General features: G+C 45.7%; 1 protein-coding gene and 1 long non-coding RNA gene across 2 annotated transcripts in view; one reads left to right on the forward strand and one right to left on the reverse strand.

Annotated features, from left to right (window-relative positions):
* Window positions 1-143: 143 nt before the first annotated feature.
* On the forward strand, window positions 144-1,980 carry LOC138982446 (uncharacterized). Its single transcript, XR_011460869.1, has 2 exons — window positions 144-374; window positions 1,904-1,980. It is a non-coding gene; the product is annotated as an uncharacterized lncRNA (long non-coding RNA).
* A 7,819-nt stretch (window positions 1,981-9,799) lies between these two features.
* LOC138982439 (actin-interacting protein 1-like) overlaps window positions 9,800-22,787 on the reverse strand; it is a 28,614-nt gene continuing 15,626 nt past the window's right edge. The window contains exons 8-16 of the mRNA XM_070355727.1: window positions 20,892-20,983; window positions 19,502-19,646; window positions 17,517-17,595; window positions 16,827-16,980; window positions 16,229-16,310; window positions 15,677-15,784; window positions 14,875-15,039; window positions 11,675-11,825; window positions 9,800-11,036 (exon numbers count right to left, since the gene is read on the reverse strand). Coding sequence (XP_070211828.1) covers window positions 10,933-11,036; window positions 11,675-11,825; window positions 14,875-15,039; window positions 15,677-15,784; window positions 16,229-16,310; window positions 16,827-16,980; window positions 17,517-17,595; window positions 19,502-19,646; window positions 20,892-20,983 — 1,080 coding nt within the window. The 3' untranslated portion in view covers window positions 9,800-10,932. The remainder of the gene's footprint in view (window positions 11,037-11,674; window positions 11,826-14,874; window positions 15,040-15,676; window positions 15,785-16,228; window positions 16,311-16,826; window positions 16,981-17,516; window positions 17,596-19,501; window positions 19,647-20,891; window positions 20,984-22,787) is intronic.

The raw sequence follows: 22,787 nt of genomic DNA on the forward strand, positions 1-22,787 counted from the left end.
GACAGAAAAGGAAAGAACTCGTGACTTCTGAAGGACTGAATGAAGCTATCACAAACAAACGAGGTCACATCACAAGTTCTTACTTTTAATTTTGTTCAAAAGCATAAACAGATACAGAAGAATTGGATTATCAGTTACATTTGGAAAATAAGTGAACCTTCTAATTCATAAAAACCAAACGTGTTTTTAAGTCAGGTGTTACTGTTTTACAGACAAAACAAAATCCAAAGAAATCTTTGATTAATCATGTGGAGTCGGCACTCCATACTAAATTAACCTACTGTAACAAAAAAAACTCATAAAATATACTTTCACAACAATACAGTGCTCTTTCCTGAAAACTGCAATGATGAGCAAGCAATGTCTCCATATCGGTTTAACCCTTTCATGACGGGCCACGAGTTTACTCGGGTCCCACACACTGCTCTACTGGACGGGCCACGAGTATACTCGGGTCCGACGGAGTGTTCCAGTTCCTTTCCCATTCCGATTTTTCACAGTGGCCAAAGGGAAATAACTGCGCTAAACTTCCTGCTGAAGCCTCGTGTGATGTTGTCAGCACATGTTGGTGGATTTGCGATCGTTTTTTGTATACTTTTGAAGGAAATATGGCAGAAAAGCCGGCACGTCAACTTCGTCGTACATTCACTACACATGAAGCGATTCAGGAACTGTTTCTAAACAGTGATAGCGATGGAGATTCGGACTTTGTTGTTGATGAAGCAGACCGAAGTGAGTCGAGTGACGATGAAGATTTCTTTGTTCCACAACCAAGTACATCTACTGAGCGATTTTGTGGTCGTACATACGGTACAACGTACCCCACCCCAACCCCAGAGCAGAGGTGTGGGCGTGGTCCAAGGTGAGAGAGTGTCTCTGCATTTAAAGAGCATTACTGTTACAATGTACAGTACAATGTTGTGTGTGGTGGGGGTTTGTGTGTGTGTATGTCTGGTGTTTTGTGTGGTGTTTTTTGTGTGTGTGTGTGTCTATTTTTTGGCAATTTTTTAAAACGTGGTACCCATTTTTGACAAAATATCAGGAAATTAATTCAGTCCAGGGAGAGTAACTCTATCAGAACAAGAAGGGCAAAGCCCATACGACTCACATGCTTGACCTTTACATGACCTTGACCTTCAGCTAAACCTAGCAATGACATCATACACTAAGAACTGCTTTACACATTTTTCCTACCAAAATACATGTGACCTTGACCCAAGGTCAAGGTCATCCAAGGTCATGCAACACAAAGCTGTTAATTCAAGACATAGGAAGTACAATGGTGCTTATTGGCTCTTTCTACCATGAGATATGGTCACTTTTAGTGGTTCACTACCTTATTTTGGTCACATTTCATAAGGGTCAAAGTGACCTTGACCTTGATCATATGTGACCAAATGTGTCTCATAATGAAAGCATAACATGTGCCCTACATAATTTTTAAGTTTGAAACAGTTATCTTCCATAGTTCAGGGTCAAGGTCACTTCAAAATATGTATACAATCCAACTTTGACGAGCTCCTGTGACCTTGACCTTGAAGCAAGGTAAACCAAACTGGTATCAAAAGATGGGGCTTACTTTGCCCTATATATCATATATAGGTGAGGTATTGAATCTCAAAAACTTCAGAGAAAATGGGAAAAATGGGAAAAATAGCTGTTTTTTAGACAACATTTATGGCCCCTGCGACCTTGACCTTGAAGCAAGGTCAAGATGCTATGTATGTTTTTTGGGGCCTTGTCATCATACACCATCTTGCCAAATTTGGTACTGATAGACTGAATAGTGTCCAAGAAATATCAAACGTTAAAGTTTTCCGGACGGACGGACGGACAGACGACTCGGGTGAGTACATAGACTCACTTTTGCTTCGCATGTGAGTCAAAAATACAGTCGTGAAAGGGTTAAACCTGAAGAAAACAGTGAAACCTCATCACCACCCTATCACAGAGGTTAGTTTAAAAAAAATCTTTCAAGCAAGCACCAAAAAAAACCCCACAGTGTACAACCTTGAAACTATTGCTAACAAATTTCTCCAATCTAATATAAACAGTACTAAGCCAACATTAACATTAGTGACCCAACATTTTAGGACAGCTGTCTAAAATTTCAACAACAAAAATAATCACTTCTCTTCTTCCACATTCACTGAAGCAACACATTTTCTCCAGAACACGGAAACTAGCTCAGAACCCAGACTAAACCACAAATACATCTCTTGTCTGTTTCTCCTTTTTATATTAATCTAGTCAGTGCATCAAGGCCATTTTTTGCTGCTAATACAAAAATATATGTATCAAAATCCTTGAAGGATATGACATCACAATCAAGAATAACAAAAACACCCAGTAGAATCATTAACAGTAACACAGAACACCTGGGTGCGTTATTCACTTATAAGACAGTTGTGTTAATTCAACCACACAGAACACACACCTGTGCTCACAAAAAACATGATGCTATAAGCTTTGATCAACACAAATATCTCCATACTTCCAATCAGAGCACTACTCATATATATGCATGGAAGCACAGACTACTAGGCGCTGTCCTTGTGAATTCCAAACAATGCCCAAAACAAACTCAGGAGCTGATGGCTGCAACTGCTGCACCATGAAAGGAAAACTAGTGAAACTAAATGTAAGGCTTCTTTTTAAGCCTACTGTCTATATGATACTTACCGAGACAGTACTATTCTTGCACATTATCTATTATAGGCCGAAAAAATTGGACAAAACGCTGCGTGGGTACAATTATCTCCCATAACCATGCGCCACCGTGGATCCCAAGCACTGTCTGAGTGCTTCCCCCTTACAGGATGTAGGTGGCGCGTCCTCTTTCTTTATGAGCTGCAGACCCTCAAAAAGCCCATAACATATCAAGAGGGGAGGCGGGAGGGAAACTCTAATAGTACTGTCTCGGTAAGTATCATATAGACAGTAGGCTTAAAAAGAAGCCTTACAGTCAATATAACACTTACCTCGACAGTACTATTCTTGCACAGAATACCAGAGTGGTGTGAGGGTGATATGTAGAGTATTAAACTCCTTAATCAAAATCACTTAAATCCAAGGATTAAGATACCCAGGCAATTTTCGAACAGTACTACCGTAAAAGAAAATATACCCAAGAAAAATACCTTAGACTGACGTGACCATGCTGGCAACCACTGCTTTGGCAATGCCATACGACTGGTCAAGCCTGAGACTGGAAAAGTCTCGCATATAGTGGTTAATAAACGTGGCTGGAGTCTTCCAGAACGCGACCGCCATTATGCTTTGGAGCGAGGCACCCCGCACGTGCGCCAACGAGGAGCCGATAGCCCGAATCTCGTGTGCCCTGATGTCAGGGACCACATCCACTTGAGCATGAACATAAGCCTGTTTGATAAGCAAGGTCAGCCAACGAGCTAAAGTTTGTCTAGAAATATCCGATTGGTACTTCGGATTAAGCGAGACAAACAGTGACCGCTTAGAAGACCGAAAGCTACGTGTTCTATCCAGGTACACTCTAAGGGCACGTACTGGGCAGAGGAAGCGATCAGGGTCATCATGTTCAAGAGTGGGAGCCAAGGCTTGAATGACTACTGGTTTGGACAACTCCGAGGCATTCTGATTCTTGGCTCGAAAGTCTGGTAGGAAAGCCAACGTCACCTGATGTGTGGTGAACTCAATGTCAAATTCCAGGCCACTCAAAGCTTGAATACCACTGAGTCTACGGCAAGTGGCTAAAGCGATGAGGAACACAGTCTTAAAAGTCAGGAACTTGATACTAATGCCTGCCAGGGGTTCAAACTCCTTGCTACGCAGGAGTTTGAGAACCAGGAAGACATCCCACTTGGGAAATGAAACCCGAGGTTTAGACACCGCTGCATTGCTAATACCCGAAAGGACATTAGCGATGAGGGAGGAACTGATCAAGTGTTCAGGTCTGCGACCAGTAGCAGCCGCAATCGTGGAAGTGATGGCAGATTTGTATCCAAGAAGAGTCTTAGAAGAAAGACTCTTCTTTTGATACACTTCCACCAGGAAGTTGGCCAAGTCCTGTGTTGAGGGGTAAAGCGGCTTTATCCCCTTGGACAAGGCGAAGGAGGCCCAAGCTCTCCAGCGTAAGTCGTAGAGCTGATTAGTTGATCGCCTCTTAGCGTTCAAGGAAAACTCTACTGAACTCTTGTGCAATCCTAGTGCAAGCAGTTTGGAGCGCACAAGAGCCATGCGGTCAAGCACAGACTCTCTGGACGTGGATGAGGGAGGCCTGATCGAGGCTGGAGCAGACTTCCCCCGTCCAGATTCAGAGGTAGAGGGTCTACGTGGGTGAGACCGCGAAGATCTGGAAACCACGGAGCTGTTGGCCAGTAAGGCGCGACCAAAATCAGTCTTGGCCGTTCCTGCAGATACTTTGCCAGTACCCTCGGAATCAGAGATGTCGGGGGATAGGCGTAAGCATCGAGGAGCCTCCACGAGAGAGTGAATGCGTCCACGTGGAACGCATTCGTGTCTCGAAAGGGGCTGACGTACCTGGGAAGCCGAGCGCTGAATCGAGTTGCGAACAGATCGATCAGAGGACGGTCCCACCTTGCCCACAGACGCCGTAGAACGTTGTGAGCGATGGTCCATTCTGTGGGGAGAACCTGATCGCCCCGACTGAGAATGTCGGCCAGGGCGTTCAGTTTCCCCGGAACGAATTGGACTGACATCCGGACCTGATTGGTCTGGCACCAGAGCAGAATCTCCTCCGCCAACAGGGAGAGGGACCGAGAATTGGTGCCCCCCTGGTGGCGAAGGTAAGCTAGGCATGTGGTGTTGTCCCCGTGGACCAACACATCCTGATCCCGAATCAGGAGGCGAAACTCCAGCAGAGCCCGACGAACCGCCTCCAACTCTAGAAAGTTGATGTGTAGGAGGGACTCCTCCTGGGTCCAGACCCCCTGGGCCTCGTGCAGGTCCAGGTGGGCCCCCCAACCCCGCGTAGAAGCGTCGGTGTACAGGAAGAGAGACGGCCGTCTCGGTTGGATAGGCACCGCAGAGTTGAGCCAGATCGGGTCCAGCCATTGGACTACAGCCTCGTGAAACCAAGGCCCGATCTGGACCAACTCGGTGTAATCGAGAGGCCTGGAAGTCCGATCTGCTACTGCCCGTTGCAGGGGACGTTTGTGTAGCCTTGCAAGGGGCAGCAGCAGAGCGACAGACTCCATGGAACCCAACAGTTCCGCCAGCCGTCTGTGAGGAACAGCGCGGCAAGCCTGAATGGAGAGGATCTTTCGCCTCAGGGAGAGGATTCTGTCCGGGGAGGGAGACACAGTGTAAAGCACTGTGTCGAACGCCATCCCCAAGTAGCAAAACTGCTGGGCTGGCACGAGGTCCGACTTGTGCCACTGTATCTGGAACCCCAAGGCATGGGTCCGGTCCAGGACCTGCCGGGTGTGTTGGAGGCATTGATCGCGAGACTGGGCCAGGGTGAGCCAATCGTCCAAATATTGACGCAGACGCACACCCTGAGCTCTGACCAACGCCGCCAGCTCCTTGACCACCTTTGTAAAAATCAGCGGGGCCAAGGACAGGCCGAATGGGAGGGCCCGAAACTCGAACACTGTGCCCTCCCAAACAAACCGGAGCAGATGTCGGTACCCCGGGGCCACCAGGATGTGGAAGTAAGCATCCTGGAGGTCCACAGACGTGGCCCAATCGTTTGGCCGGATGGCCAACCGGACCGACGAAGGGGTTTCCATCTTGAACTTGCACCTGCGAAGGTACAAGTTCAAGGTGGAGAGGTCCAACACCGGCCTGAACCTGCCGTCCTTTTTGGGGACGGTGAACAGGCGGGAGTAGAACCCCGGAGAAGGCTGAGAAAGGGGGTAGACAGCCTTCTTCTCGACCAACGAGTTCACCTCGTCTTGAAGAGCCTGCCATCTGGCAGGGTCTCGAGGAGGGGGGAACGTCAAAGGTAGAGCGGACAATGGAGGTTGTGACGACAGCGGTAGAGAAAACCCCGACCCCACCACCCTCAAGATAAACTGGTTGGAGACCAGTCTGCCCCACATGTCGCGGGCCCGAAAAAGGGAACCGACGGACGAAAGAGGGGCAACTTGAGGGGGCGTTAACGTAGGGCCGGGACTCACTGAAAATTCTGCTGGCGGGCAGGCGCAGGCTTGCGACCACCCCCCTGGTGGTGCTGCTTACCCTTACCTGTCTGAGCACCCTTCTTCTTGCGCTTGGGAGCACGAGAAGCCGGGGCCGCAGGGGGGAACGCGACAGGCGCCTGAGAGGAGGAAGAAGGAGGCAGTGAAACTGGCTTCTTCTTCTTCTTCTTCTGAGGCTGGGAGCTGGAGGTGACTGTAGCACTTCTCTTACTCCCCGCCGACGTCGCCGAAGCAGCGAGGCCAACCATCAGAGAATCAGTGTTCCTCTGGCGTGTGGACTCCACCACAGAACGGACAGTGCCCGGATGAAAGAGGGAAGAAGGCTGAGGAAACGTGTTCCTCAGACTCTTCCTCATATCCGGAGGCACTAAAGAAGTAGCCAGAAAATGATCACGGAACAGGGCCAACAAGTGGACCCGTGTTCCAATGGCCAATTCTGCCGCAGTCGTCACGCACGATCGCACGGCATGCAAAGCCCGATCCACTCGAACCGTGTCAAGGACCCGAGTGGAATCGGACTCTGCCCGATCGGGAGGGTCCAACAGTGTGGACAGCGTGCTCATCCATGTCAAGGCCTGTGATTGGGCCTCGACAATGGAAGAAACGGTGGCCTCAAGATTGTGGAACGAAGCAGAGCTCAGTTCCACCTTCTTGACCGAAGGCACCTCCCCAACGAACACATCACCGTCAGCCCCACCCTGAACACTCGAAGTCTGGAAAGGGAGAGTTCGAGAGTCAAAGGGAAAAGGGAGGGACGAAACAGATTGGACACGAGGAAACAGTGGAGGTGCGCCTCCCGAAGGAAAGCACGGCACTGAATCCGCGTCCTCCCGAGGAACATAGGTCGCGTTCGCACGTGAATCTGTACTCCTCAGGCGATGTGCTGCCGCTTCCACCGTGGCACTAAGACTAGGGTGGAACGCGAATTGCTGGCGGCCGGATCGTTCATAAAACGAGCCGCCAGCAGACGCGGCGTGTGCCTCCCGCGCCCGGGTCGAAGCGGACTCCAAGGACGAGAGGGCGTCGGAGGGAAGGACGTCCTGAAACTGTTCAAACGTCCTTCTAGCTGTGCGAGGGAGAGCCTCCTGCCTCTCGTCCTCAGACTCCACGTCCTGTGTGTCAACCGAAGGGTTGGGAACACTAGACGACAGACGCTTAAGAGAGGCATCCGTGGCGTCAAGACGCCGCGTGATGTCTGTCATGTACTGTTGGAAAGTACGAAGCATAGCTTCGGAAGTTCCATCAGAAACCGGCAAGGGTAGAGGATCAGTGTTAACCTCAGGGCGACCCTGATCCTCCTCCCCATCGTCCTCTGACTCACTCTCCTCTTCACTTCCCGACAACTCCTCAACAGCAGGAGTGTAGGAAGCTTGAGGGGGAGGAGCCGAAAGTGATGAAGTAGGCTGTGACGAAACGCCCACTGAAGCAAGAGGCCGCGAAGACCCCTGCCCCAAAGACGAAACGTCTCCAGCAGCCGAAGGGAGAGAACAACAAAAACCCTGCGACTGTTGGGTCAGTCCAGCCAACGAACCCCCGCCATTTATAGACTGAACAGGGACCCATCGGGTCTGATCAGAAAAGAAATGGTCCGGTCCGGTCGGGGGTGCCGATCCGGTCCGGTCGGGTGGTCCGGTGTTCCGGTGATCCGGTCCGGTCCGGTGGTCCGGTCCGGTCCCGTACCATCCGGAGGTCCCGTTCGGCACAGAACCATCCGTACCCACAAAAGTGTTCGGGTGGTTCGGTCCGGACGTGGAAACACCGTACCACCCGGACCCGTAGGTCCGGTGGTCCGGTGTGTTCCGGTTCGGTGCCAGACCACCCGGACCAACAGAGGTGGTCGGGTGGTCCGGTCCCGACCGGACCACTGGTCCCGTACCGTACCATCCGGACCCGTAGGTCCGGTGGTCCGGTGTGTTCCGGTTCGGTGCCAGACCACCCGGACCAACAGAGGTGGTCGGGTGGTCCGGTCCCGACCGGACCACTGGTCCCGTACCGTACCATCCGGACCCGTAGGTCCGGGGGTCCGGCAAGGGCCAGAGGTACTGTCCCGCACCGGACCCTAAGGTCCGGTACGGTCCCGTACCATGGGTCCCGTCCGGACCAAACCCGGAGGTCAAGTCCAGTCGGGACCCGTGGGTCCGGTTCGATCCCGACCCGTAAGCCTGGACCGTTCCGGACCCTTGGTCCGGACCATCCGTCACCCGAACACCAGACGCTAAGGAATGGCGTGGGGTCAAGACGGTCCGGTCGGAGGTGTCGGTCTGAGCAACAGAAACAATGTTCCCGTCGCCCTGACCATTCGACAGAAGTACCACGTTCTGTCGAACACCTCCACGTCCAGTAACTAGTCGGCCGGAGCGTTTCAAAGAGGGACAGCCACCAGTCACACGGACGTCAGAGGGAACCGTAGTAGCAGTGGTCGTAGGCACGAAGCCTGAAACCCCTGCCCCCACAGGACCGCCCTGAACGGGGTCAATTCGCATCCCAACCCCAGCGGGGAGGGAATTCATAGACCCCGTCATCTCCTCCGATCTCCCCCCCCATGAGTCCGAGACTACTGTCGAAACAGCAGTAGACGACCCAGCGAGGGAGTTCAGAGGAGGACCCGTGTCCCTCCTGGTTTCCACAGCGGTGGAAACCGAGGAGGGCACAGGAGAGGCACCGGAAAAGAAAGAAGTCGAAACCTGAGTCTCTCCCGTAGCCCCTAGATCAGATTCACCAACCCCCAAAGAGGGTTGGGAATCGACCCGCCCCCGGATTCGAGCCAGAGAGGAGAAGGAAACCTTCCCCCCAGGCTTGAAACCGGGAGAAGCTGAAGCCTGAGACTGAGGGCCGGACAACGGCGTCGAAGGGGGGGAAGCGTGTTCCACGGAAGGAGAAGGAGAAAGAAGCTTTTTCTTTCCCCTCGACCTTCCCCGAACCTTCGACGGCGCAGCCCCGCCCGAAGTCCCAGGTTCAAACCCAGCCTGTTTGAGCAAGCTCGCATTGAGCTTGCTCAAACAGGCTTTCTCCGCCCTCCCTCGCCGCAAACGCAAAGCGTTTGGGGAGGGAGAGTCGGAGCGCCGAAAGGTCCCCCTGTCCGTGCGCAAAACATGACGCTGTGCGCCCGGAGAAGGGTTGCCCCCGGCAGACTCTGGTTCCGTAGAACCAGAGCCCAAAACAAGACGAGACATCCTACCTCGCCCTGTACGTACCCTTAAAAAATCGAGAATTAACAAAATTCAAAGAAAATTAGGTCAATACTCAAGTGAATGAGGCGAAACGAGAAGCAGACGACCGGTCACCACGAAGTAGGACGGTAGGCACGCCGAGTCCGCCACACAACAACGGAGGCACAAGTTGGAAGAAAAACAACGTAGCCTCAAGCCAGAAGTGGAATAACACACAAAAATCCAACAGGTGGTAATCCACACAGAAAAGAAGACTCTAGAATCCAAAATAATCCGGGAGCGCAGCAGAAACACAGCCTACTGTCACGCGCGAAAAAAGAAAGAGGGCGCGCCACCTACATCCTGTAAGGGGGAAGCACTCAGACAGTGCTTGGGATCCACGGTGGCGCATGGTTATGGGAGATAATTGTACCCACGCAGCGTTTTGTCCAATTTTTTCGGCCTATAATAGATAATGTGCAAGAATAGTACTGTCGAGGTAAGTGTTATATTGACACACAATAGACAAATAATTGTCAACACCATCAAGGCGCAAGCGCTCCCTCATAAAACTTCACAAACAAAATTGTTCTACTGGTATCAAGATACTGGAACCCAAATTTCAGACAAAATAATTGAGTTCTATGTTTTATGACCGGCAGAGTGGTCAGACCACTTCAAACGGGCAGAACAGGTTGGATCCTGACACAGGAGGGGGCTGTGTAACGACTGAGAAGGTTTGGGAACAACCACCATCTATCATGAAGTTGAATAACTGATACCACACCATTTATTTGCACTACACAAGTTTACAAAATCCTTCACAGCTCTCGATTCCTGCAGGATGCTACTAAGATTTACTAAGTTGTCACATGAGGGTGAGTGGAAACTCTAGGTCAAGGTGGTGGAACAAAGGTCTGAACCCTGAAAAAGGTGGAACTGTGACAACTTCCGTGGTACCATTGTTAGGTTCCAAGCTTTTGGAATGTCTCTGTATACAAAATGACCCCTACTAAAAATATTCATCCTGGCAAAAGAAATACTAGCAGGCTCAGTCCTGAAATACATTGTCAACTTACTGCTTCACACAAAACATTAATAACAAATTAAAAAAATTCTCCTGAATCTTTTTTCTCAAATATTCGGGTCAAAATAGACAAAACCATTAATATGCAAATTACTACAGCAGTGGTGCTAACTTCAATGTGGTCATTCTTTTGTTCACTTAAATATGCATACACTTCACAAGTGCCAACATTTTCACTGTTAATAAAAAAAACAATGACAAACTGACAGCTCAAGTAAAGAAAAATGCAAAATCGTGTAATACTCATCACCTTAGAAAACAGAAACTTTACTCTGAACAAGAAGTAAAGACTGCTAACCCCTTTCTTACCACAACAGAAGGCAACAATAACATGTCTCAGTGAAAATAAATCTCATTACCAGAAACAAAATCCTGCAAAAACGTGGGTTTAAAGCACGGCATAAGTGACCATAACAAAATATATAGATACACATGCTTCATACTTATACTATACACAAAGAAAGGTGAAGCATGTTGTATATGTACAGTTATTGCATACGCGTGAGAAGTTGAGGCCTAGCTAGCGGTGAGCCTGGACGAGTGAGTGCTGCCTTGCTCAGTCGGACACGGTGAACTGCTTGACGTTGGCGTCCTGGCCACCGGTCACCACAGTGTTGGCGTCAAGCCAGGCGATCTTGTTGGCATGGCTCATGGTGTGGGCTGCACACAGTCAAGGTTAAAACATCATTATCATAGTCAAAAGATCAGAATCCCAGTCAAAAGATCATGACCACAGTCAAGGATCATGATCAGTCAAAAGATCATGATCACAGTCAAAAGATCAGGATCCCAGTCGAAAGATCATGACCACAGTGAAAAGATCATGATCACAGTAAATACATCATGACCACAGAGCACAGTCAAAAGATCATGCTCACAGTCGAAACATCATGATCACAGTCAAAAGATCCTGCTCACAGTCAGAAGATAATGAACACAACCAAAACATCATGATCAAAGTCAAAACATCCTCAGCTCACAAAACAACATCTGGAAACAATAACAACAATTTATTTCTCTTGTTCATTCATCACGGTAAAATAACTGGTCTGTAGCTCAGTGGGTATGGCGTTGGCTTGAAACCAGTCGGTTGCTATTAGTGTGGGTTTGGTCCCAGGTTCTGTGAGGGACTTAATTCCCACAGTCAACTCAGTGTATACACTCTAAAACATGACCAAAATTATAGGTGTGCACATTCACAATAAAAATCCCAAGTTTACAGCCAAAGTCTTAGGGCTTGGAAAACACGGAACACACGCATCTAAGAAAGAAAGTGAAAGAAGTGGGAGTATACCAACCTTTGATAGACGGTCTCTCTTTGTAGGATTCATTGACATCATCCCACAAGATGATTTTGCTGTCCAACGCGGCCGTGACGAAGCGAGAGCTGTCGGGTGACCAGGCCACGCAGCGCACTCTTGCCGTATGGGGCTCTGCCTTACTCAGTTCCTGCAAAATTGAATCATGTTCACCACTGTAACCAGTGTATCTTCTCTTCAGAGGGAAACATCAGGTATGTCCAGCACTTTCTTACTTTATTTGATGTTTTACATCGTTTTCAACTGTTCAAGGTTATATCGCGACGGAGGGAAGGGGGGAGATGGGATAGAGCCACTTGTCTATTGTTTCTTGTTCACAAAAGCACTAATCAAAAATTTGCTCCAGGGGCTTGCAACGTAGTACAATGTATTACCTTACTGGGAGAATGCTAGTTTCCAGTACAAAGGACTTAACATTTCTTACATACTGCTTGACTAAAATCTTTACAAAAATTGACTATATTCTATACAAGAAACACTTAACAAGGGTAAAAAGAGAAACAGAATCCGTTAGTCGCCTCTTACGATATGCTGGGGAGCATCGAGTAAATTCTTCTCCCTAACCCGCGGGGGGTAGGTATGTCCAGCACATGTGCGCACCCTACAGATAGTACATACAGTGGAACCCCCCTTTAAGACCGCCCAATTTAAGACCCCCTCCCTTTTAAGACCTTATTTTTCAGATTTTCTGTTCACAACCTCTGTAAATCAACCTCAATTTTAACACTTTGTACACTATGTTGACCAAGTTTGTTTTAGCCGAGACCAGCTGTGCTGCAGCCGGTCACTCAGAATTGTAGTAACTGTGTAGTAACTGTGTATCAACACGCTGGAATGCAGGCGTTAGATCGACGTTACAGGAAGCGACTGAGAGGATATATCCGTACCTGGTCAGATAGAGCCATATGAGTGGGTACGGATATATCCGTGCCTGGGAGACAATGAGTTAAGACTCCCTCCTTTTGAAGACCTGATTTCTCAGAAATTTGGAGGTCATAAAAAAGAGGGTTCCACTGTATACCTTTTTCTATCATGCAAAGTGGGTTGTGAGGCCATCGCAAAACTCATCTGAAAAACGGTTCAGTTCTATAGTTAATACCATTTGCCTCGAGTGTGTTGATTTTATTTGTGTTCTCCAGCATAAAGTCAATTCCCTAGTTCTCACTGAAAAATTCAACCTCTGCAGCAAAAAGCAAACTCTATTGTCAACAGTATCTGCATATTCTACAAAGGACATTAACCTTTAGCACGCCAGCGGCGATTTTCGTCGCCCAGCCATTTCCCCAACTTTGCAAGCCAGCGGCGATTTGCGTCGCCAGCACAAGGCTTGTTCGTATGACCAACTTCTCGTTCGTATTTGCATACGAGAATAACGGTATTTTTAACGGCACTTGAGCCAAAGCGAGGCTCACTTCCTTCCGTTATCTCGTCGTGTCGTCTGCGCTGCATTTGAGTTGGTTTCGTCAAAGTTTTCTGCTTTTGTTTTTGCATCGATAAAGTACTTTAGCGCTTCGACAAGCAAGATGGAGGATGATGAGTTTGAAACTTTCTTTTCAGTTGTATCTTAACAAATCGTATGCTGAATTGGAACGAATTACTGAGGAAGATCTTTGCAATGAACTGTGTATCGCGGAGAAAAAAATGACAGTTCGTCAAGTGACAGTGACGGTTACGAAACGGAATTTACAAAAGTGCAGATGGATACAAACAGTGGCTGGTCCAGTTTAGTGAAATGACAGGACCAGCAAACATTACCGATAATCTGACTGCGAAGCAAATGCTTGATTTGCTTGTCGAAGAGACACTGCGTATAAACTGACTCAAATTCAGCGCAAAGCAAGCCAGTGACAAGACGTAAAAAGTTTGCGTGTTCGGAAATGGCGACCTGTGGATCTAGTGGAGATCAATGCTTTTCCCTGCTTGTTATTGCTAACCGAACTATTAAACAAATTCGTCCCATGACATGCACTGGTCCACAAATATATTTATTTAGATACCAGGATCAGGAATTGGATGGTCAACATGATTACCTGATCAAGGGAGTTTCACCAGACATAGACTGGTTAGTTTCACAAAATTCCACGGACTAGCCAACACAACCCCTTTTCATTTTGTATTTGTATTTATGCTAAGACAAGAAGAGCAAACGCTCGATCGAGTCACTTTCGCAGTTCTGAATATTATATGAGGCATCAGATGGACAGGAAGAAATTGCTATTCACAACACAATACAGATGTAAATAATTTGATGTAAAGAATAATCCTATAAAGTTTGAATCAAATCCGATGAATAGTTTCAGAGATATGATATTTCAATTTTTTTCCTTCAAGACATACCTGTGACCTTGAAAAAGGTCAAAGGTCACCAAAGCAGACGTCAAAGTGTAGAGGTCACTGGGAGTCACGTTCACATAAAATTTGAGCCCGGTCACTTTTATAGTTTCCGAGAAAAGCCCAACGTTAAGTTGTGTGTTGCCGAACAGAAAAGGCTAGTTATCTCCCTTGTTTTTCTGATAACGTTCGTAAAAGGCTACAGATGTAAATACTTTGATGTAAAGAATAATCCTACAAAGTTTCAATCACATCCGATGAACTTTGTCAAAGATATAAAATGTCTAATTTTTCCTTTGACGCTGACCTGTGACCTTGAAAAAGGTCAAAGGTCAACGAAACCATCGTTAAAGTGTAGAGGTCATTGGAGGTCACGACTAAACAAAATATGAGCCCGATCGCTTTGATAGTTTCCGAGAAAAGTCCAACGTTAAGGTGGTGTCTACGGACGGCCGGCCGGACAGACTAACACTGACCGATTACATAGAGTCACTTTTTCTCAAGTGACTCAAAAATAAATGATGCATGCAAACAAAAATATTTTAATGTTAAATATAACCCCATCACAACCACAACGTTTCATGCTTATTAGTGCATTTTCAAAGAAGTTGTAAGTGTTGAAAGTTAGTGGGTGTTATTCTTACGCTAGGTAAGCAAACTAATGTGGCTACAGGGGAAGTAATGCTGGCTGGAATCTGGAGTGCTAAAGGTTAAAAGAGATGTGTTAAGATTATTAAATGCTGTTTTTAACAGCAAGACATTCTTCACTGTCAAACATAAGGGGACACACAAACACAAACACACACACACAGGTATGAAATAAACAGCAACATGTTTACCAGTTTTACCTTATAATCTGTGGCTGACAGGGCAGACACACGGCGGTCAGCTGCTACCGCCAGGTACGCTCCATCAGGTGAGTATGCAACAACGTTCACCTCTCCCTGCATTTCCACCGTCCTCTGTTCTGTCAGCGTGCCGTTTTGCAGAGAGTAGACTCTCACTTTGCTGTCCTGAAAAAAGTGTTCCTCAAATGTTACTTTTGGACTGCATCATGTTTGGTAATGTGCCATCTTCTTCTTCTTCTTCGTTCATGGACTGAAACTCCCACGTTCACTCATGTTTTTGCATAAGTGGGTTTTTACGTGTATGACTGTTTTTACCCTGCCAATGTGCCATCAACAGATGCAAGTTATACCATTCTGAGAGATATTGTGTACCTTGATGGTTGAATTAATGTTGTACAGCTTAATCATCACAATATTACTCTCCTTGCAAACACACATCACGATCAGTAACCTGTGCACTTACAGTACAATACAGCATCTATTGCACCCATTCAAATGACACATCTTCAACAAAGGACACTAAAAGAGATATTTATTCAAGTAAATGCTGTTGCTAACAGCAAGAGATTCTTCACTGTCAAACATAATGTCACACACACACACACACACACACACCGTGTAACTGTGTGCCCCTTTCTTTTTAAAGTCAAACAATAAAACAAGTTAACACACACACACACACACACACCCACACACACACCAAGTAGTAACACACACGCCAAGTAGTAAGACTACAGAGCAGCAAAGATCAGTCATAAAACCAGTCATACACAAGCACGTTTAATCAACAGACATATCCCACCTTGTGTCCGACAGCGACAGTGCAACCACCAGGGTGAATGCTGAGTGAGAGGGCCTCCGACTTCACTGGCATGGTGGACAGCTTACGGTTTCCATCCAACACTGTCAGCTGAATACAACAAAACACACCGCTCAACATGTAGGCACAACTTACAAAGGACTCCACTCTGACAGCAAGTGGATTAAGCAGAGATTGGGTGAACCAGAACTTTTCGGTAAAAATGTCAAAAAACAAGAAGTAATTTAGGCAACTGATCAAACATACCGGTGTATCAGCGGTGTATCACTGAACAAGGCCATTGAAAATCAAGAACTGACATGGACGGATGAGAATTAAATGTCTAACCTATGGATTACATACTTTGCTGCATAAAACTGGTTGATAGATACATGTTGCTGTTATAAATGGGTGGCTACAGAGTCTGATGTCACTGCAGAACAGTCAAAGAAAATCACCATTATATTTTCATAATATTCAATACAATGGCTGCCAGCATGCATGCAAATTTGAAAAAAACAACATGAAAAAGTCAAATGAATAAGAGTAACTCACATGCTGAACAGAGGCCACAACAACAACTCCATTGTGACAATCTACAGACTTAGGCTGCGAGTCCAGCTTCACTTCCCCACCACTGAAAAAAGACCACAACAAAATGAAAACTTACAAGACCAACCAGTCCAAAATACAACCCATGTCAGCAGGCAGTTGCAGAATTAAAAATAAACAACAGCAACAACAAAACGTTATAGCAGTACTGTCCAGGGAGTGCTATCGGCAGACAGACTTGACAATTTCATCTTTGAGACAACACAAGCTGTTTGAAATAATAAGATCTAAACTGTTGTTCAAAAGAAGTGCTTCTAGAGGTGGATGATGCACCTTCATGCATGAGATCAAGAAATTCACACAAAGCCTTAAAACATGGAAAAATAAACTACACAAATTGATGCAAAATCGTGCAATCCTGGGATCACAATAATAATATGTGGAGCTTTGAAAATTTCAAAACTCAGCCAATAACCGATTTAGAGGGAAAATCATATGCCTGACCTTCGAAGTTTGCATTCAAACAAGTTATAGAAACATTTATGACTAGAGTCCACTCACGACTTTTGTCTAATAAAAAGTTGGCGGCCCAGCGACTTACGTGAACTGGCGATTAGAGATTGAGCTGAATCGCACAAAGTCGTCCATACCAACAGAAATGAGATTATCTCCATCAACCACCATGTCTGTCACTTCGTTGGTGTGTCCAGTCCCAGTAAACTGGTCATTGTTTCCTGTTGTAGCATCCCACCAGACTGAATATTGGTTAAGGGAAACTTGGATATGCATCATATGGGATTAAAAACCACGAACTGACCTATAGTTTACATGTGATCACAGAAATCAAACAGTATTCAATCAACTGCAAATAAATAAATAAATAAAACTAAGCCATGTGATCTTTGATGCCGTCTTTATAACGCTGCAGTAAGAACTGAATAAAATTCAGGCACATATCCCCATGCACTATGTCTGATCAACTTTGAGCAAGATTCAAAGAGATCCCTGCTTAAACGATATGTATAAACAAAACCTCAGTCAGCAAAGAATATTTATTACTCCTCACCTTTTGTGCTTCACAATGTACCTGTTTTTCATACATAACAGGCTTACACGCTCAAATGGCAGTTTCAAAGTTTTTTTCTCTTTTCAAATACAACATTAGGGACACTTCTCAACCGATTGGTTGGGTTACACACACGTATGAAACTAAGAGAACCACACGTACAGCTTTTTTTTAAAACTTTTTTACTCAGTGTGAAGTTAAAGACATTGGTAGTATAAAGGATACTGATGCCCTCCTGACCGCCAGTGAAAACGGTGGTCTTGTCAGCTGACACTGTCAGGGCTGTGATGGGTTTCATGTGGCCCTGTAACACACAACATGAGACTATTTATAGTCATATAATCACACTGTCACAATCAGGCCTGAAAGTGGCGAGTATTTTACTCGCCATGGCAAGTAGAAAGGTTCATCTACTCGCCAAATGCGAGTTAAGTTGCTGAAACAAATTGTTGGTTTGACTAGTAAAGTTTGCTAATATTTTAGAATCACTAGCCAAAGGCTAGTACACCATTTGTTGGACTTTCAGGGCTGACAATGCTTTAAAAAAAAAAACTATCAACTGCTTTTACACAGTTAGGGTAAGAAAGAACAGTATTATAAACTTCTTTCAACCCCTTCAATCCCAAATTAAAGCCCTCGCTCCATCCCAGGAAGACAAAAACAGTATTGTACAGATGTGCACTGTAAGCGCACATTTTACTGACTGTAACTTGGCTCTAAGCCATGCAAAAACTTGGTGAAGACAGATGCTGCAAGGGGCCAATGGTGTACATCGACAGACCACCGTCAGTTTTGTTAAATGGAATTTACCTCTACAGCACAGTGAAAGTGGTAGGAAGCAAGTTACTCATCTTTTCCTCACAGCATAAAATAGCAAGCTGAAAGGGGATGTACTGCATATATTTATAGTACAGTGGAACCCCCCTTTTAAGACACTCCCCACCCCCCCCCCCCCCCCCCAAATCGGGACTTCCTCCTTTTGAAGACCTTGCTTTTTCAGATTTCCTGTTGGGCGGGGATGTAGTTCAGTCGAGAGCGCGCTGGATTTGTATCCAGTTGGCCGCTGTCAGCGTGAGTTCGTCCCCACGTTCAGCGAGAGATTTATTTCTCAGAGTCAACTTTGTGTGCAGACTCTCCTCGGTGTCCGAACACCCCCCGTGTGTACACGCAAGCACAAGACCAAGTGCGCACGAAGATCCTGTAATCCATGTCCGAGTTCGGTGGGTTATAGAAACACGAAAATACCCAGCATGCTTCCTCCGAAAACGGCGTATGGCTGCCTAAATGGCGGGGTAAAAAACGGTCATACACGTAAAATTCCACTCGTGCAAAAAAAACCACACGAGTGTACGTGGGAGTTTCAGCCCACGAACGCGGAAGAAGAAGAAGAAAGTTTCCTGTTCAAAAGCTCAGTAAATGTACCTTCATTTTATGACCTGATTCTCTCAGATTGATGGATGTCTTAAAAGGGGGGTTCCACTGTATAGTGAAAGGGACAAGAAGCAAGTTACTCATCCCTGATCATCACAGGATAACCAGCTGCGCTTTGAGACAGTATGGAGTGAAAGGGACAAGAAGCAAGTTACTCATCCCTCATCATCACAGCATAACCAGCTGCGCTTTGAGACAGTATGGAGTGAAAGGGACAAGAAGCAAGTTACTCATCCCTCATCATCACAGGATAACCAGCTGCGCTTTGAGACAGTATGGAGTGAAAGGGACAAGAAGCAAGTTACTCATCCCTCATCATCACAGCATAACCAGCTGCGCTTTGAGACAGTATGGAGTGAAAGGGACAAGAAGCAAGTTACTCATCCCTCATCATCACAGCATAACCAGCTGCGCTTTGAGACAGTATGGAGTGAAAGGGACAAGAAGCAAGTTACTCATCCCTCATCATCACAGCATAACCAGCTGCACTTTGAGACAGTATGGAGTGAAAGGGACAAGAAGCAAGTTACTCATCCCTCATCATCACAGCATAACCAGCTGCGCTTTGAGACAGTATGGAGTGAAAGGGACAAGAAGCAAGTTACTCATCCCTCATCATCACAGCATAACCAGCTGCGCTTTGAAACAGTATGGAGTGAAAGGGACAAGAAGCAAGTTACTCATCCCTCATCATCACAGCATAACCAGCTGCGCTTTGAGACAGTATGGAGTGAAAGGGTGTGTATATTGGGGGGAGGGAGGGGAGTAGATAAACTGACCTTGATAACCCTCTTGGGCTGCTGGGGAGTCTCCAGGCTGTGGTAGATGATGTGACCGCGGGCGTTGATGGTGATGATCTCACCGCCCTGCCACAGACAGCCTAGCTGCATGTCATGCCAGTCCTTGCTGCCCATCACAAAATCCCTGCACACCGCACACACAACACCTCAGCAAAATGACACATCTCACAGTTTTTTCTTCATCACTGGGTAGTCCAGGTCAGTGGGTAAAAACACCCAAGTACAGTGGAACCCCCCTTTTAAGACCCCCCAATTTAAGACTTCCTCCATTTTAAGACCTTGCTTTTTCACATTTTCTGTTTATAAGCTCTGAAAATTTACCTCCATTTTAAGACTATCTCCTTTTTAGGACCTGATTTTCTCAGATTTGTGAGGGTCTCTAAAGGGGGTTTCCACTGTACAGCCGTAATCATTCACAGGCAACATCAATGCTGAATGCTTTGACTAAAATGTTTTCTTCAGCTACAGCCATGTAAAATATATCTTTTTTAAATGACGGAACATAAAACAAGAACTGATGGGGATCAGTTTACACTTCACAGTAAAAATTATAAAATTTTGTTATTCTCTCAGGTGCCAGGAGACTGGTTCCGAATAACTCTCACTTACTCTATTACACATGTCGTATGCATTTCGATCGCTTCCTTCCCTTTGTTTATCAGATCAATACACTTCCCAGTATGTTGAAAGATACTGAGAAACAAGCTCCCATCTGTATTGTACTCCGGGAATGACGGGCGCGGTGGTAAGACGTTGGCCTCCTAATCGGGAGATCGTGAGTTCGAATCCCGGTCGCTGCCGCCTGGTGGGTTAAGAGTGGAGATTTTTCCGATCTCCCAGGTCAACTTATGTGCAGACCTGCTAGTAACTTAACCCCCTTCGTGTGTACACGCAAGCACAAGACCAAGTGCGCACGAAAAAGATCCTGTAATCCATGTCAGAGTTCGGTGGGTTATAGAAACACGAAAATACCCAGCATGCTTCCTCCGAAAGCAGCGTATGGCTGCCTAAATGGCGGGGTAAAAACGGTCATACACGTAAAATTCCACTCGTGCAAAAACACGAGTGTACGAGGGAGTTTCAGCCCACGAACGCAGAAGAAGAGAAGAAGAAGTACTCCGGGAATCAGTGACGAGATCAGTCACAACAGCATGCTTAAATAAAGCGTTTGACAGGAAATCTGTTAGCATCACATTCAAAACCATCCTAATTGTATGCGCACAAACACACATACTCATGCACAAATGGCTAATCAACAAACGCTCGGGGCACAGACAACATTCAGGGAGACTTCAGAATACCAAAAAAGTGAATAACTAAGACATGTTTTTAAATGAAGTGAAGAAAAATGAGAGAAAAAAACACCCACTGGACAAGGCTTCCAGACTCTACATCAAAGATCTTGGCAGTCTTGTCTCCAGAGACTGTCAACACCTGCTTGTCGTCAGGACTAAAACAGATCTGGACAAAGGAAGAAAAGACACATTACAGTGGAACCTCCGAAAATCTGATAAAATCAGGTCTTAAAAAGGAGGCAGTCTTAAAATGGGGGTCAATTTATAGAGGTTATGAAGAAAAATTACTAAGAAAACATGGTCTTTAACTCTTACCAGTTCGGGGGTTTTAGGGCATATTTTACAGTGCTGTTGGTGCCTACTTGCCGAGTGGCTATCTGGGGTCATATTCTAAATGAAATATAGAAAGTTATATATCAAATGAAAGGAAAATGAATAAGCTTTTCATATTTGCAAAGAGAATTGTGCTATCTTTAAAGGTAAAAAATGTTATGGGGGTGACAACATGATTTTTGTTGAAATTTGTACGCCCATTTTTTGGAACACGTGACAAACACAAAGAAGACATTTTTTTGTGTTCAGTTTATTTTAGATATGCTGCTAACTAGTCTGTTTTGGCATTCATTTTACATAACATAGCAAAGTTTTATTGAGTTTTGCTGATAAACAAAAAAGTTATTGTCACCTGAATACCCCCACCCAAATTTCAAACTTGGACGTTTCATGACATACGCATGCCAAAGGCAAAAAAAAAAAGTCTGTTTACGGTATCCCGACCGACCCTATTTTTTCACGCAACCCTAGACTTTTTTTTGGCATTTGGGGGAGAGAAAAAAAATGGCAAAATAACTTAAAAATGTTTTTTTGAAAAAAAAAAGGGGGAAAATAACTTAAAATATGTTTTTTGGGAAAAAAAAAAAATCCCGACCTACCGACCCTATTTTATTGGCCTATGTTACTGTTAACAGACTTTTTTTTTGTGTGTGCCTAATAATGCATTCCTATAACTAACTTATAACAAAAACCCAGTTTGTTTCTGTCATAAAGTGTGTCTAACATATGAGTTTATCCACTGTCCGACCCATCCAATGTAAAATAACACAATTTTTTTTTCGATAATTAGATAATTGGTCAGTGGAAAACTACAGGGGGGGCATCGTAAGCTTGCTTACGATGGGTAAGGGAGCGAACTGGTAAGAGTTAAAGGGGGAAGTGTTAAAAAGGGGGTTCCACTGTACTAAAATCATCCAAATGTTGCATCTGTGGCAACAACTACAGCTTCAAGTAAAGGGATGTTGGTTGGCATTGGCAGTCGGCGAAACGCCTGAACTTATGTGATTCAAATCGCTGAAAGCTTTGCCGTCATGAACGCGCAGAGTTGTCAACATTTTTCACAGTGAAAGAAATTTAGGTAACACCGGGGGCAGCCTTAACCTCACAAAAATTGCTGAAACTTGAAAGTTCATTTCGACAAATTTACAGAAAAAAATCCTAGAAATAGAAATAAATTAGAGAAAAGGATTGCTCTACTCCCATCAAAAAGGGTGCATGACGTTATAGTACAGTGGAACCCCCTTTTGAGACCCCCAATTTAATACTCCCTTCCTTTTACGACTCTGTAAATTTACCCCCATGTTAAGACTCCCTCCTTTATAAAACCTGATTTTCTCAGATTGTGTAAGTCTTAAAAGGGGGGGTTCCACTGGACATACAGCATGCACTGGACGGAGGAGTGGAGGTGGAGAGAACAATTTGAAAGAGGAAAGGCCAATTTGCAAAGGTGGTATGTGTACCAATTTTAAAAAAAACCACCTTGTGCAGAAGTCAAAAGTATATCCAGACAAAACAGTAGATACCACATACAGCTAAGACCATAATGAACCTAAAACCACCCTGTGCAAAGTATAATCATCTTCAGAAGATATTTTTTTTTGCTCATCAGGTCTTCAACTAAATACAACACAAAGAGA

This window comes from Littorina saxatilis, linkage group LG12, assembly GCF_037325665.1.
Source record: "Littorina saxatilis isolate snail1 linkage group LG12, US_GU_Lsax_2.0, whole genome shotgun sequence".
Taxonomy (NCBI): domain Eukaryota; kingdom Metazoa; phylum Mollusca; class Gastropoda; order Littorinimorpha; family Littorinidae; genus Littorina; species Littorina saxatilis.